The sequence below is a fragment of the Mustela nigripes genome, chromosome 5 (assembly GCF_022355385.1).
Source record: "Mustela nigripes isolate SB6536 chromosome 5, MUSNIG.SB6536, whole genome shotgun sequence".
NCBI lineage: Eukaryota > Metazoa > Chordata > Mammalia > Carnivora > Mustelidae > Mustela > Mustela nigripes.
In genome coordinates, this window is record NC_081561.1 from 99,157,678 (window position 1) to 99,175,432 (window position 17,755).

General features: G+C 35.0%; 1 protein-coding gene across 1 annotated transcript in view; it reads left to right on the forward strand.

The window, feature by feature from the left end:
* MEI4 (meiotic double-stranded break formation protein 4) overlaps positions 1-17,755 on the forward strand; it is a 204,652-nt gene that overhangs the window by 116,344 nt on the left and 70,553 nt on the right. Inside the window, exon 3 of the mRNA XM_059399205.1 lies at positions 325-456. Coding sequence (XP_059255188.1) covers positions 325-456 — 132 coding nt within the window. The remainder of the gene's footprint in view (positions 1-324; positions 457-17,755) is intronic.

Consider the following 17,755-nt stretch of genomic DNA (forward strand, 5'->3'; position numbering starts at 1 on the left):
ATCTATTCCAAAAGACATCTTCAAACTCCATTCTTTCACTACACACACACACACCTACACTTATATCTAGTGGGTAAGGGCTTAAGAGTCTTATCTTCTTTATTCATTCTGTATATGGTCCATCACCTAAATATAATTATGTATTTTGATACTTCAACTAAAACTTCCATTTCAGCACTTTGTCATACCTTTCAAAATATTAACCACTGTACAAAATTTTATTATTTATGTAGTCATAATTTATCTTAGTCTTAGAAATTGCCCTCTAAATATATTTTGACCTGACTTGATAGAAAATAGAAATTTACTCATTTTTATCTTTAGTTTCAGGTGCAGCATTATGTCTCTCAGAGTCTGGTAACCCTGGGAAGTTGCAGCTTGTTGAGAAAATCTATAATATCTCTGCTTTTATCAGAAGTAAACAGCTTCACTGATGTTTTGGGTACCATCAATCAGGTATATATAGCCAAAAACTGTAACTCTTACCTATAGTTAATACAGCTATAGACTTTTCTTTCTTTTTCTCCTCTCTCTGCTTCCTGCCATGTTGATATTTTAGTTATTACCATTTTTTTCCTAGAGTATGTGGTTACAATTATAGTCTACTAAAATTTCAAAGATATTTTCAGAAAATCATTTTCAAAATAATACCATCTTATCATCCTTACATGTATATGTATGCCAGGGGTGCCACTGTGACAAAGAATGCTTAGATGAATGGCCTTAAATCTCTCTAATTGAGAAGCATGTTCCTAAAGCAAAACAGTGAGAAAAATGTGATTGGGAGAGGATGCTAAATGTAAAAAAAGCCTCTCACCAATAGTTTTTATTTCTAATTGTTTATGAGAATCATCTGGTTAACTTCTAAATATCCCATTGTGAAGCCATATGCTAGTTCAATTCAATGGAGGTCTTTGGGTTTAAGATGCAGGTATTAGTATTCTTAGAGCTCTTTAGGTATCCCAGTGAGTAGCCAAGTTTGAAAACTCACGCTCTAGACCCCCTCATCTGTGCAAACTCTCACATCAATGCTGATAAACTTGTCTAAGAGAAGCCATTCCCATATTTTAATGCTGACCCTGGTATATTACGTGTTCACTTTGTCCACTGTTTTAATATTGTTACTGTCTCTGTGGTAGAAATAAGCACAATTAAAATTAGAGATAGGAAGAAATGTTTTGGTAAAGAAGAACAAATTTAATTAGAAAAAAATATTATATATGTAATTTCAAATAGTATTTAATCATTACTTATATCTAAGTTTCCTACATTTTACAATATATTCCAAAAGTACTGTATAATCTAATTGAAGTCACTGAATGACATGATAAATCATCTAGACAGCAGTTTTTCAAGGGACTCTTAAATGGTAAACTCTTTTAAGCGGTGTGTGAGGTTTGTTTTTTTTTTTTTTTAAACTAATTGTTACTGATGTTAATTAAGGAGTAAAAATCCATTTGGGAAACAGTGGAGTGCTAAAATACTTGGTGTTTGTAGGAGCTCCAACATCAAGGAATTGATCAAGGTAGGTTGCAGTTCCCTGAAAGGACTTCATGGAAAAGAAACAACTTGAAAAATGTATTTGAAAATCAGAAGATGACAATATAGAGGCACTGGGTGTAATTTTTAAAATACATGCCCAGGGACACCTGGGTAGCTCAGTCAATTAAATATATGACTTTTGGTGTCAGCTAAGTCATGATGTCATGGGTCATGAGATGGAGCTCTGCATGGGCTCTGTGCTCAGTGGGGAGTCTGCTTGAAGATCCTCTTCCTCTACCCCTCCTCCCACTTGTGTGTGCTTTCTCTTTCTAAAATAAATAAATAAATCATTTAAAAAGGTATCTAAAAAGGGTGCCCAGCATTCTAAAAAACAACGTAAGGTCATGGAGTTTAAAAACAGGAAGCAATGTGGGAAATGACTTTGATCAAATCATATTATTTGTGTAGAAAATAAAGTTCTGACAAAAAAAATTTTATTTACATATTCTCATTTAATCTTCATAAATCTCCATGAAGTAGTTGTACTTTTTACCTAGTATATAGATAAAGAAATCAAACCTAAGAGTGGTTAAGCAACTTGACCAAGATTGCAGAAACAACATATTTTAAAGCCATAATTCAAACATAGGTATTTTTTTTTATTTTATTTTTTATAAACATATATTTTTATCCCCAGGGGTACAGGTCTGTGAATCACCAGGTTTACACACTTCACAGCACTCACCAAAGCACATACCCTCCCCAATGTCCATAATCCCACCCCCTTCTCCCAAACCCCCTCCCCCCAGCAACCCTCAGTTTGTTTTGTGGGATTAAGAGTCACTTATGGTTTGTCTCCCTCCCAATCCCATCTTCTTTCATTTATTCTTCTCCTACCCACTTAAGCCCCCATGTTGCATCACCACTTCCTCATATCAGGGAGATCATATGATAGTTGTCTTTCTCTGCTTGACTTATTTCACTAAGCATGATACACTCTAGTTCCATCCATGTTGTTGCAAATGGCAAGATTTCATTTCTTTTGATGGCTGCATAGTATTCCATTGTGTATATATACCACATCTTGATCCATTCATCTGTTGATGGACATCTAGGTTCTTTCCATAGTTTGGCTATTGTGGACATTGCTGCTATATCCAAAGGAGTACATTGCCCCTTTGGATCACTACGTTTGTATCTTTAGGGTAAATACCCAATAGTGCAATTGCTGGGTCATAGGGCAGTTCTATTTTCAACATTTTGAGGAACCTCCATGCTGTTTTCCAGAGTGGCTGCACCAGCTTGCATTCCCACCAACAGTGTATGAGGGTTCCCCTTTCTCCGCATCCTCGCCAGCATCTGTCATTTCCTGACTTGTTGATTTTAGCCATTCTGACTGGTGTGAGGTGATATCTCATTGTGGTTTTGATTTGTATTTCCCTGATGCCGAGTGATATGGAGCACTTTTTCACGTGTCTGTTGGCCATCTGGATGTCTTCTTTGCAGAAATGTCTGTTCATGTCCTCTGCCCATTTCTTGATTGGATTATTTGTTCTTTGGGTGTTGAGTTTGCTAAGTTCTTTATAGATTCTGGACACTAGTCCTTTATCTGATATGTCGTTTGCAAATATCTTCTCCCATTCTGTCAGTTGTCTTTTGATTTTGTTAACTGTTTCCTTTGCTGTGCAAAAGCTTTTGATCTTGATGAAATCCCAATAGTTCATTTTTGCCCTTGCTTCCCTTGCCTTTTACGTTGTTCCTAGGAAGATGTTGCTGCGGCAGAGGTTGAAGAGGTCGCTGCCTGTGTTCTCCTCAAGGATTTTGATGGATTCCTTTCTCACATTGAGGTCCTTCATCCATTTTGAGTCTATTTTTGTGTGTGGTGTAAGGAGTACAGCATCCCTGCCTGATCAAAACTCTTCAAAGTGTAGGGATAGAGGGCACATACCTCAATATCATCAAAGCCATCTATGAAAAACCCACCGCAAATATCATTCTCAATGGAGAAAAACTGAAAGCTTTTCTGCTAAGGTCAGGAACACGGCAGGGATGTCCATTATCACCACTGCTATTCAACATAGTACTAGAGGTCCTAGCCTCAGCAATCAGACAACAAAAGGAAATTAAAGGCATCCAAATCGGCAAAGAAGAAGTCAAATTATCACTCTTCGCAGATGATATGATACTATATGTGGAAAACCCAAAAGACTCCACTCCAAAACTGCTAGAACTTATACAGGAATTCAGTAAAGTGTCAGGATATAAAATCAATGCACAGAAATCAGTTGCATTTCTCTACACCAACAGCAAGACAGAAGAAAGAGAAATTAAGGAGTCAATTCCATTTACAATTGCACCCAAAACCATAAGATACCTAGGAATAAACCTAACCAAAGAGACACAGAATCTATACTCAGAAAACTATAAAGTACTCATGAAAGAAATTGAGGAAGACACAAAGAAATGAAAAATGTTCCATGCTCCTGGATTGGAAGAATAAATATTGTGAAAATGTCTATGCTACCTAAAGCAATCTACACATTTAATGCAATTCCTATCAAAGTACCATCCATCTTTTTCAAAGAAATGGAATAAATAATGCTAAAATTTATATGGAACCAGAAAAGACCTCGAATAGCCAAAGGGATATTGAAAAAGAAAGCCAACGTTGGTGGCATCACAATTCCGGACTTCTAGCTCTATTACAAAGCTGTCATCATCAAGACAGCATGGTACTGGCACAAAAACAGACACGATCAATGGAACAGAATAGAGAGCCCAGAAATAGACCCTCAACTCTATGGTCAACTAATCTTCGACAAAGCAGGAAAGAATGTATAATGGAAAAAAGACAGCCTCTTCAATAAATGGTGCTGGGAAAATTGGACAGCCACATGCAGAAAAATGAATTTGGACCATTTCCTTACACCAAACATAGGTATTTTGATTATAAAATCACTTGAGAATAATAATAAGAAGAATACAACATAACTACTCTTGACAGGTAATATGCATTAATATGTTTTACATGAATTTTCCTAATCTAGATGTTAGTATAGTTGTTTAAAGACAAAAACAAGAAACTATAACTTGTTATTCTTTGAGTAGATAACAACATTCGCTCCAGCCATTTTAAGCAGAAAGGATGCATAAGTAGCTGTGGATTGTTGAGAGGGCTAAGGAAAGATATTTCCGGCTGTACTTTTCATGAACTCCTTCCCTAATGACAGAGCAGAATTTGGCTACCAGAGGAATTGATGCCTTTATCATTATGACTAGGAAGCTGCCTGCTGAATCAAGGAACTGCTGCTACCATCATAGTTTCCAGAAAACAGTCCTGCTGCAATGTACAACAGACAAATGTGTGCCCTGTGCTGTACCTGTCTCACTATGTGATTCAGTTTGAACTACAAAGTCTATGTGAGTGCATTTGTTTCTAAGCCAACTTTCTACTCATAACCATAGCAGCTAGAGAATATAGAAAATGTAGTTTAGCACATGCAGAGGAAGGGGATCAAGATGACAGGATGGGAAGATCCTGAGCTTACCTCCTCCAATGGACACACAAAGACTACAACTACATATAGAGCAACTCTCTCTGAGAAGAATGTGAGGACTATCAGAACAACTTTAACACAGCTCAAGATACAAAGGAAAAGCCACATCAAGAAGGGTAGGGGCAGAGAGGTATTCTGGTTGAGACCCAAAATCCCCAGCATGGCAACCCACAAATGAGAGAGATGTAACAGGTGTGGAAGTCCTTCCTGAAGAGTGAGAGAAGCCCACATTGACCACCTCTACCCTTCAAGGATATACACCAGGAAGGTAAGCCTCCATAACATCTAGCTTTGAAAATCAATAGGACTTAAATCTAGGATCTTTAAAAATCACTAGGGCTTACCTTCAGGAGAGCCAGAGGGCTACAGAAAACTGACATTGTTCTTCACAGCCTGAGTACAATCCCACTCACTCTGGGAGCCAGCATAGAGGCAGCAGTTTGAAAAGAAACTGGGCCATACATAAAGGAGATTTACTGACTACTTTTAGGGCATGTACTGGAGGGGCAAGAATCTATAGGAACTGCCTCTGGGAACAAAAATGCTGACAGGAACAATTTTTCTTATCCTCCTTCAAGCTAGTTAGCCTATGCTCATTCAGAAAATTCTCTATCTACCTTGAAAGCACTGGGTGTGACTCACCCTAGTGTTCTGTGGCTGCACTGCTCAAACCCACCTACCCTGCCAGGTGCTATTCCAAAGTGGTTCCCACCCTGCCATACATGGTGGACAGTCTTGGCCAGGTCCAGGACTCCGCAAAGCAACTCCTGCCCCAGAGAGGGAGGAAAGAGCCTTACCCACATGCACATCCACAATAGTTGCCAGCAGGCCTTCTAACCAGCCACACCAGGGACTAAACTCATTCACCAGCACACCCACATCAGCTGCAGCTGGGACTCTCACCAACCACTGGGGACCATACAGAGTCCACAAGGAACAATCCTGAAGTGCCTAGATCTGATGACCAGGAATTATTGCATTCCAATGCCCCACAAAATGCCACACAGAAACAAGTGCAGAGTCAGGCAAAATGAGGAAACAGAAGAGTATCTTCCAAATGAGAGAACAAGACAAAACCTTAGAAAAACAACTAAGTAAAATGGAGATAAGCAATCTACCTGATAAAGAATTCAAAGTAATGGTCATAAAGGTGCTCACTGAACTCAGGAGAAGAATGGATAAATACAATGAGAGCTTCAAAAAAGGGACAGACAGTATGAAAAGGAACCAATCAGAGCTGAAAAAATGCATTAACAAAAATGAAAAATACACAAGAGGGAATCAACAGCAGATTAGAGGATGCAAAAGAATGGAGGAACAATCTGAAAGACAGTGTAGTGGAAGTCATCCAAACTGAACAACAAAAAGAAAACAGAATTTGAAAAATAAGGATAGGATAAGGGATTTCTGGAATATCAGCAAGGGTATAATACTCACATTATAAGGATTTCAGAAGAAAAGAAAGAGAAGAGGCCAGAAAAATTATTTGAAGAAATAATAGCTGAAAACTTCCCAAACCTGTGGAGGAAAACAGATAACCAGATCCAGGAAATATAGAGAGCCCCAGTAAGTCAAAGAGGTCTATTCTAAGATATTAAGGATTAAAATGTCAAAAAATTTTTAAAAAGGTAAAATATTAAATGTACCAAGAGAAAAGCAACTAGTTACATACAAATTACCACCCGTAAGACTGTCAGCTTATTTTTGAGTAAAAAATTTGCAGGCCAGATGAGAGTGGCATGATATTCAAAGTGCTGCAAGGAAGTACACTACAACCAACAACACTCTACCCAGTAAGGCTATCGTTCAGAATTGAAGGAAATACAGTTTCTCAAACAAAAGTTAAAAGAGTTCACTTTTAGTAAACCAATCTTATAATAATTGTTAAAGGGCCTTCTTTAAGTAGAAAAGAGGCCAGAGAAGAAGTAAGAAAGAATTAAGAAATAAAAAATTTCACTGGTAAGAGCAAACATATGGTAAAGGTAGTAAATCAGTCACATATAAAGCTAGTATGAAGGTTAAAAGACAAGAGTAGTTAAGTCAGGTATATCTATATTGATTAGTTAAGGGATACACAGAATTAAAAGATGTAAAATATCACATCAAATGTATAAAATGTGGGGAGGAAGGTAAAAAATGTAGTGTTTTTACAGTATGTTCCAAGTTAAATTACCTTCAACTTAAAATAGACTGAGAATACTTAGGATGTTCTATATGAACCTTATGGTACCCACAAGCCAAAAACCTGTAATATATACACAAAAAATAAAGAGAAAGAAATACCAACATAACACTAAAAAATAATTATCAAACCATAAGGAAAGAGAACAACAGAAAAAGAAGGGAACAGAGAACTACAAAAGCAACCAGAAAGCAATTAAGAGAATGGCAATCAGTGTATACCTACCAATAATTACTTTAAATGTAAATGAACTACATGCTCCAATAAAAAAAAAAAATAAGATGACTAAATGGATTAAAAAAAAAAAAAACCACTGATCTATATGCTTCCTAAAAGAGACTCACTTCAGAGCTAAAAACATGTATAAACTGAAAGTGTAGGAATGGAAAAAGATACTCCATGCAAAGGGACACTAAAAAAAAAAAAAAAAAAACCTGGGATAGCAATCCTTATATCAGATAAAATAGAATCTAAAACAAAGCCTGGAATGAATGACAAGCAAGAGGACTGCATAATGACAAAAGGGTCAACCAAAAAAGAGAATATAATAATTGTGAATATCCATGCACTCAACATAGGAACACTAAATATATAAACTAAATATTAAGAAATGTAAAGGGAGAAATTCATAGTAACAAAATAATAATAGGGAAGGTTAAGACCCCACTCATTTCAAAGGATAGACCATCCAGACAGAAAAATCAATAAGGAAACAGTAGCTTTAAATGACACATTAGAACAGTTGGACTTAACAGACATATACCAAACCTTCCAAACAAAATGCATTCTTTTCAAGCACTCATGGAACATTCTCCAGTACAGGTCACATGTTATGCCACAAAACAACTTTTAATAAATTTAAGAAGACTGAATTCATATCAAATATCTTTTTTTTTAATCACAACAGTATGAAACTAGAAATCAATTATAAGAAAAAAAGTTGAAAAACACACATGTGGAGGCTAAACAACATGCTACTAGACAATGTGTCCGTGAAAAAGCTAAGGGGAAATAAAAAAAATAAATAGAGACAAAAGAAAATGGTAACACACAATATTCTATAATGTCTGGGACACAGGAAAAGTAATTTTAAGAGACAAGTTCTACAGGCCTACCTCAAGAAACAAAAAAGTCTCAAACAATCTAACTTTATAGGTAAAGAAACTAGAAAAAGAACAACAACAAAGAAAAGCCCATGGTAGAAGGAAGGAAATAATAAAGACAAAAGAAATAAGTGAAATAGATAAATGGATAATAGATATCGATAATAAATCGATAAGTAGATAAACAAAAACTTCAGGAGAAAAGATCAATAAAACTAAGTGCTGTTTTTCAAAAGATAAAACTGACAAACCTTAACCCGGATTCATCAAGAAAAAAGAGAGGTCAGTCGGGCACCTGGGTGGCTCAGTGGGTTAAGCCTCTGCCTTCAGCTCAGGTCATGATCTCAGGGTCCTGGGATGGAGGCCTGCATCGGGCTGTCTGCTCAGCGGGGAGCCTGCCTGCTTTTCTCTCTCTCTCTCTCTGCCTGCCTCTCTGCCTACTTGTGATTTTTCTCTGAAACAAATAAATAAATAAAATCTTTTAAAAAAAAGAAAAAGAAAAAAGAGGTCAAGTAAACAAAATCAGAAATAAAAGAGGAGAAATTACAGTCAATACCACAGAAATACAAAGGGTTATAAAATAATACTGTGAACAATTATACACAAATTTACATAAACTAGAAGAAATGACTGAGTTCCTAGACACGTATATCCAAAACTAAAATTCTATTTCATGAAGAAATAGAATATCTGAACAGACCAGTTGCTATTAATGAAACAGTGATTCGGGGGAAAAAATCGCAACAAACAAAAGCTAAGGAGGAGTTAGCTTCACAGGTGAATTCTACCAAAAATTTAAAGAAGAATTAATACATAGTCTCAAATTACTACACAAATTGAGGAAGATAAAGCACTTCTAAGCTCATTTTATGAGGCCAGCATTACCCTGACACTAAAACCACAAAGACCCTACAAAAATGTAAAGTACAGGCCAATATCCCTAATGAGTACAGATGCAAAAATCCTCAACAAAATATGTTAACAAACCAAACTCAACAATAAATTGAAAGGATCATACTCCATGCCAACTAGAATTCATTTCAGGGTTGCAAGGATAGTTTAACATCCACAAATCAATCAACATGATATACCACATTAACAAAACAAAGTATAAAAATCATGTAATCTGAAGAGCTACAGAAAAAGCATTTGGCAAAATTCATCATTTATGATTAAAAACTTTCAACAAAGTGGGTACAGAGGGAATACACTGCAACCTAATAAAGTTCATGTATGACAAACCCACAGTGAGCATGCTCTGTAGTAAAAATTTGAAAGCTATTCTTCTAGGATCAGGAACAAGACAAGGATGTCCATGCCTCACCTTTATTCAATATAGTACAGGAAGTCAGAGCTTTAGGAATTAGGCAAGAAAATAAATAAAAGACATTCAAGCTAGATATGAAGAAGTAAAACTGTCACTATTTGCCGATGACATACTTACATAGAGAAAACCCTAAAGACTCCACCAAAAATCTATTAGATGTAATAAATGAATTCAGCAAAATTGTAGGATATTAAATCAATAAATAAAAATCTGTTGTTTCTATAATTAATAATGAACTATCAGAGAAATTAAGAAAAAAATTTTAAATTACATCAAAAAGAATAAAATATCTAGGAATAAATTTAATGAAGGAAGCAAAAGACCTGTATTCTGAAAACTATAAGACATTGATGAAAGAAACTTAATATGACACAATTAAATGGAAAGACATTGTGTTCATAGGTTAAAAGAAATAATATTGTTAACATATACATATTATGCAAAGTAATCTATAGATTTAATGGAATCCCTTTCAGAATTCCAATGATTTTTTTTTCACAGACCTAGAATAAATCATCATAAAATTTATATGGAATCACAAAAGACCCCAAATAACCAAAGCAGTCTTGAGAAGGAACAACAGAGGAGGTATCACACTCCCAAATTTTAAACTATACCAACAAAGCTCTAGTAATCTAAATAGTTAGAGCACTTGCCTAAAAAGCAACACATACATCAATGGAACAGGATAGAGAGCCCAGAAATAAAACCATACTTATATAATCAATTAATCTACCGCAAAGGGGACAAGAATATACAATGGGAAAAAGATAGTCTCTTCAATAAGTGGTGCTGAGAAAAATGGAGAGCTACATGCAAAATAATGAAACTAGACCACTTTCTTACCATACACAAAAAATAAGCTCAAGTGGTTAAAAACATAAATGTAAGACCTGAAACAATAATACTTCTAGAAGAAAATATAGGCAGAAACGCTTTGACATCAGCATGGGTACTTTTCTTTTGGCTATGTCTTCTCATGTAAGGTTGACAAAAAAGAAAAAATAAACAATGGGGCCACATCAAACTACAATGCTTGTAGTTTATAGTGAAGGAAGCCACCAACAAAATTAAAAAACAATCTATTGAGGGGAGAAGATACTTGCAAATTATATATCAGCTGAGTTAATATCCAAAATATAGAAAGAACTCCTACAACTCAATAACAACAACAAAACACTTGATTAAAAAATGGGCAGAGGATCTGAATAGACATTTCTCCAAAGAAAACATATAGATGGCCAACAGCCAGAAGGAAAGATACTCAGCATTACTAATCATCGGGAAAATGCAAATCAAAACCATAATGATATAATACCTCAGACTTATCAGAGTGGCTGGTATCAATAAGACAAGAAATAATAGACATTGCTGAGGATGTGAAGAGGGAATCCTCTTGTACTGATGGTGAGAATAAAAATTGGTCCAGCCACTATGGATAACAGGACAAAGCTTCATCAGAGAAGTAATAATATAATTGCCATATATCATCCAACAGTTTCACTTCTGGGTATTTATTTGAAGAAAATGAAAACACTAATTTGAAAAGATACATGTACTCCTATGTTCGTTGCAGCATTATTTACAATAGCCAAAATATAAAAGCAACCTAAGTATCTGGGATAAATGGATTGATAAAGAAGATATGGTATACACACACATATATAGAGTGGATTACTCAGCATTAAAAAAGAATGAAGCTTGCTACTTGTGACAACAGGGAGGGTCCTCGATGTGAAATCAATGAGACGGAGAGAGACATATAAATATGATTTAACTTATATATGAAATCTAGAAAAACAAAACAAATGAACAAACAAAACAGAAACAGACTCCTAGATACAAAGAACAAACTGATGATTACCAGAATGAAGGGTGAGAGGATGGGCAAAACAGGTGAAGGGGATTGAGGTACAAACGTCCAGTTATAAAAGTGATGGGAATGTAAAGTATATCCTAGGACATATAGTCAATAATACTATGTGATATTGTATAGTAATAGATGGTAACTAGACCTATCATGGTGATCATTCCTAATATATAAAAAGAGCAAATCACCATCTGAAACTAAGTATCTTTTGTATGTTGATTATAATTAAATTTTTAAAATGTAGTTTTATGCTTTTTTCAGCTTTTTAACTCTGAAAAGTGATAGAATGGCTATTGATATAGTCAGTCCAAGGGATCCTTCACATCTAAGGCTCAGAGATTCAATTATAAGCTGGTAAGAGATGGAATCAGAGTAGGAGTGAACATAGGGCAAAGGGCAAGAATAGTCTCTTTATTTGGGACTGCCAGCGAAATAAACCTTCCACAAGCAGCAAGAGAGAAAACCACTCTATATTAAGGGAGTTATCCAACGGTCTCCAGAAGAGAGTGAAAGAGAGGAGAATCAGTGGAAAAAATTAATACTGTAAAACTAAGATGTAAAGATGTAAAACAATGATGTCATTGAGGAGAATTAGGTAAGTAGGAAGGAATGCTTGTTTGTGAAAAGACCAAGTGTAGTTTAGATATACTGAATTTGAAGAAACATTGAAGTAATCTAAATGTAGGCTCAGGGAAATACAAAATTAAAATTTGAAAGAAAGGAAAGGGGCATACCCAATGTATGGCAATCACGACACCAGTCAGAAAGAGAACAGGGACTCAGGAAAAGTAAGGTGAAATGGGAAAGGATGTACAAACAAAGAAAAGAAGACAAGCTTTATTTCAATAAGTACGTTAGATGGCTACTATAAATGTTAGGCTTAAATGGTTTAAAATTCTTGTCAGATATAGAGTAATATGTATAAATTTATTATACATAATATGGAAATTCAAGAAATGAATAAATCAAATACTGATATTAATATCATACTGCACATTTTATATCTTTCCAGTTTTCTTTTTAACTTAGAGGTTTTTGCTCCCCCAAATATTTATATCATATAGCACATAGTTTTGTATTCTACTTTCTCATGTAACAGCATATCATAGCACTTTTCAAATTTTGTTTTCCTAAGGAAATGTGATTTTTAGTGACTCAATAGTATCTTATGATATTCACATTATTGATTTATTTAGTCTTTGTCGAACATATAGGTTATTGCTATATGCATTGACCACTGATAGTATCAAACATTTTCTGAAATTTCATCTCCATGAAATTAAATTCATGGAGATAAATTTTAGAAGGTGACCTTATTGCATTAGCTGCATTCAACTCATATTAGCAATTTGTATCCCAAACTTACAAATTAAGATGATTTTTTTTGAAAAAGCATGTCTTTTTTTTTTTTTTTTGAAAAGCATAGATATAAAAATATCTGATTATTTAAAACAAATACAATTTCTTAGCACATCTGAAAAAGAACTTAAAAAGTCATGGAAGTAGGACACCTGGGTAGCTCAGTCATTAAATGTTTGCCTTCAGCTCAGGCTATGATTCCAGGGCCCTGGGATCAAGTCCCAAATTGGGCTCCCTGCTAAGCAGGAAGCCTGCTTCTTTCTCTCCCACTCCCGTGCTTATATTCTGTCTCTCGCTGTCTCTCTCTCAAATAAATAAGTAAAAATCGTTAAAAAAAAAAGTCATGAAAGTTTACTATTAACAGAGCTAGCCTCTCCAGTGTAAGCTAAAAATCTAGATAAATAAATGAATTCATGAACTTCAGACAATAGGCAGTACAGGGAGCTCCCTGGGTGGCTCAGTCAGTTAAGCTTCTACCTTGGGCTCAGGTCATGATCTCCAGGTCCTGGGATCGAGCCCAGTGTTGGGCTCCCTGCTGAACAGAGGTCTATTTCTAACCCTCCTCCCCATTCCTGTGCTTGCTCTCTCTCTCTCTCTCTCTGTGTCAAATAAATAAAAACTTAAAAAAAAAAAAAGAAAAGGCAGTACCAAATTTTGATTCCTGAGATGAGGGAAATAAATGATAAGAGCCCCATGATTGCCTTGACTTTTGGCCTAGAGGACCTTTCTGGACTGTGGCACAGGTGGAATCCAACCAAGTCACTAAACTGGAGGGGCAGAAAGTGAAGTTCAGCTGTGCTCATGTAGGTAGTATTTCTGGGTCAGAATCATGAAGAAAAAAAAAATCGTGAAGAAGAGCTCATGAAATTTATATAGACGCTTTCTTGATTATTTGTTAAATAGTAAACTGCACATGTGTAGGAGGACACCTCACATGGCCAAGCAAAGAAAATCCTCTCAGAGAAGAACTACTACAAAGAAGCCATGAGCCTAATGACACACAAGTGTTTGGGACCACCCAAATTTCAACCAGCCAAAATGGCAAGACCTTATTTAATACTCCAGGCATAGAGTAGAAACCCTAAAGGGTTACACTTAACCAAATGGTAACTTAGAGCACTAGGATAAAACTATGGTAGAGTGATTGTAACAAAGCTTAGAAACAAACCTACAAAGGATTTTGCTGATTTACAGCTAGATTTATGGCCCACTGGGTATATAATGCAGAAAGTCAACAACATGATATCATTAATATCTAGCATCCATTCAGAAATTGAAACATAGGAAGAAGCAAGAATGACCCATAACCATGAGGAAAAAAAATCAATTAATAGGAATAGAACCAGAAATGAGAGAAATAATGGAATTAGCATACAAGTCCCAAAAGCTATTTTAAATATGCTAAAAAAAATCATGAATCCCAAGTGGAAAAATAGAACATTTCAATATAAAAATAAGAGTAATATATATTGACAAACCTGTTAAAAGCAGAATTAAGTAAGTATAAATATGAAAGTATCTTTGCCAGTAATCAACAATTTAGATTAAGCATACACATTCCTTGGGCACCTGAGTGGCTTGTCAGTTAAGCTTCTGCCTTTGGCTCAGGTCATGATTCCAGAGTACTAGGATGGAGTCCTGCATTGGGCTCCCTGCTTAGCAGGGAGTCTCCTTCTCCCTGTGCCCCTCACCCCACTTGTGCTCTCTTTCTCTTTCTCTCAAACAAATGAATAAAATTTAAAAAATTAAATATACACATTCTTGAAAGATTAAAATTACCAAAACTGATAGAAGACACCGATTACTCTACTCTGATTAAATAAATTATTTTTAAAATTATAAATCTCTCCATAAAAACTGCTCCAGTTCCAAATGAATTCTGTCATACATACATACATATAACAGCACTGTTATATAAACTTTTTAGAAGAGACAGTAGGGAAAATTTCATAACTCGTGAGATCAGCATTACATCAGCATTAGATCAGCACCAAAACCAAAGACATTACAAGAAGAAAACAAATTTAGACCAATATTTCTAATGAACATAGAAGTAAAATCCTTACTGCATATTAGTAAATAGGATCCAGCAACATATAAAAAGAATAATATGTGATTATCAAGTGGGGTTTATCACAGGAATGCAATGCTTTCATATTCATAAAATAATGGATATAATTCACAATATTAAGAGACTTATCAAGAAAATTCTTATGATCTCAGTACATGCAGAAAATGCACTTGGCAAAGTTCACCACCCTTTCATGTATTAAAAAAAAATGTAAGAATAGAAAGAAAATTTCTCAACCTGATAAAAGTTCTTTCTATGAAAAACCTCTAGATAAACCCAGTGGTGAAAGACTGAATATTTTTTCCTCCAAGACTGTAAATCAGGTATGAATGTTCTCTCTTCACTTCTATTTGGCCTTGTGCTAGAGATCCCAGCCACTTCAATAAAGCTACTGTGCTTTTAGAAAGGAAGACGAAAGACTATTTTTAGAGTCAACATGATCAGGAATGTAGAAAATCTTAGAGAGTTTACCAAATAGATAATCTTGAAGTAGACCCACCCACATATGGCTAATTGATTTTAGACATTACTAAGGTAATCCAACTGAGAAAGAATAGATCAACAACTCAATATAAAAACAAGCAAAAAATTTGAGCACAGAAAAGAAGATACACTAATGGCCAATAAATACATGAATAATGCACAATATCATCAGTCATCAGAAAAATACATTGAAAAATGGCCAAAATGGCTAAAACTGAAAAGGCTAACAATACTAAATTTTGGTGGGGGTGTAGGAACTCATAAATTGCTACTGGGAATGTAAAGCAGACTGGCAGTTTCTCAGAAAGTTAATTATATACTTACCATATGGCTGAGCAATTCAAAGGCTATGTTAACATAAATAATTGTTCAGGAGTGTACATAGTATTTTTAATTTTGAGTATCAATCTGGAAGTAACTCATATTCCCACTGACAGGAGAATTAATGAACAGGTTATCTTAAACATATTCAGTGGAATACTGAATTCAGTATTGAATCAGTGATATACACAACAGCAGAGATGAACCTAAAAAATACTAGACTAAGAAAAATAAGCCAGACGTAAGAGAACATCCATGGTGTGATTAAATATCTATGAAGTTCTAAAATTAGGCAAAGCTAATGTATGGTGAAAGATATTGCAGTAGCGGTTGACTTAGGGAGTGGGCCTGGGATTGATGCAAAAGGAGCCTGCAGGACTAGGGTGTGAGTATATGGGTGTATGCAGTCACTCACTGTTCATCAAAATGTGCATTGAAGATCTGAGCATTCCACTGTGTGTGAACTATACCTCATTTAAAATATATTTTTTGAAATCTAACTTTTAAAATCTGAACCCAAAGTAAATATAATAATGTAATTTTCCTCAATTTTACTATTTTTTTGGTTCACTTAAAAGACTATTTCTTTGTTCCTATCAGAGTGAATACTAAGGTGTCACCAAGAACTGTATGAAAAACAGTTTTAATTGCTTTTTTTTTTTTAAGATTTATTTATTTATTTGACAGAGAGAGATTACAAGTAGGCAGAGAGGCAGGCAGAGAGAGAGAGGAGGAAGCAGGCTCCCTGCTGAGCAGAGAGCCAGATGCGGGACTCGATCCCAGGACCCTGAAATCATGACCTGAGCCGAAGGCAGCGGCTTAACCCACTGAGCCACACAGGCACCCCAACAGTTTTAATTTCTAATGATGGAAAGCTTTCTAAATAATCACCAAGTCAAAATGAACATATAGTATAATAAAAAATATAATATAGATGAATCTCATTCACTTTCTAATGTACTAGTATATCAGATGAAGAGAGATCCAATTTTATAAAAATTAGTGAGAAATCTAGTAACTATTAAAGACATTTATGGAGCCTTATTATGTGGCAAACACGATGCTGAACATTTTATATTTCTCCAAGGCTTTTACATATATTTTTTGTTTAAAATAGATAGCTACCAATTTTAATTTTCTGGTTATGTCATTTAATTTTCCCAACTAAACTATGAAGTAGTATTTCTTCCATTTTACAAGAGGAGAAGTGGGATTAGAAGATTAGAGTAACCAGCCCACAGGTACAGTCACCACAGTACCAATTACTGAACTCAGGAAATCTGACTCCAGAGTCTGTCTGGAAGATCAAGTATGCAGTATTTTCGGTTACTACTTATCACAGTACTTCTTTGCTGACACTGACATTGTTTATATTTTAACTTGTCACCTACAACTCATATGTATATTGTCCCACTTATTTTTTTATATAAATAAAATTACTATAGGTAACATATTTATATCAATTTTAATATCTGCTTCCATAATCTGTGAACCAGATTTTTGAGAAAGTAGGTTTGTATCCTTATTTTGCCATCCTTTTCTATAGCTGTACTTATTTAAATTCAGTTCCTTTGGGTGTTGAAAAAATTGTTTTTATGATGCTAAGGATAACACTTTCATAATATCTTGACAAGTATGTATCTTGTGTACATCTATTTGGAGACTTTTCTTTATCAACTGATTAAAATTGAGAGGCTTTTTTTTTGAAGTAACAGAGTTTTCTCATCATGATTATTGTATATTTACCATCTGTGACATAATCACTTTGGCTTTCTATTTATTTTGAAAATGACTTTGAAAAAGTGATTTCTGTAGGCTTCCATAAACTGCTGTTATCTTGATTTTCTAAGGGCCTGCATTGTTTGGCTGCTCAAAACTGAGAACAAAATCAAGATATTGATTTTAATTTCTCAATCATTATGCCATTGGGACCTTGTATTGGCTTTGTGAGTAACTCCTTTCAATGACTTTCTTCCTCTCCAAGCAGCTGTCATTTAGGA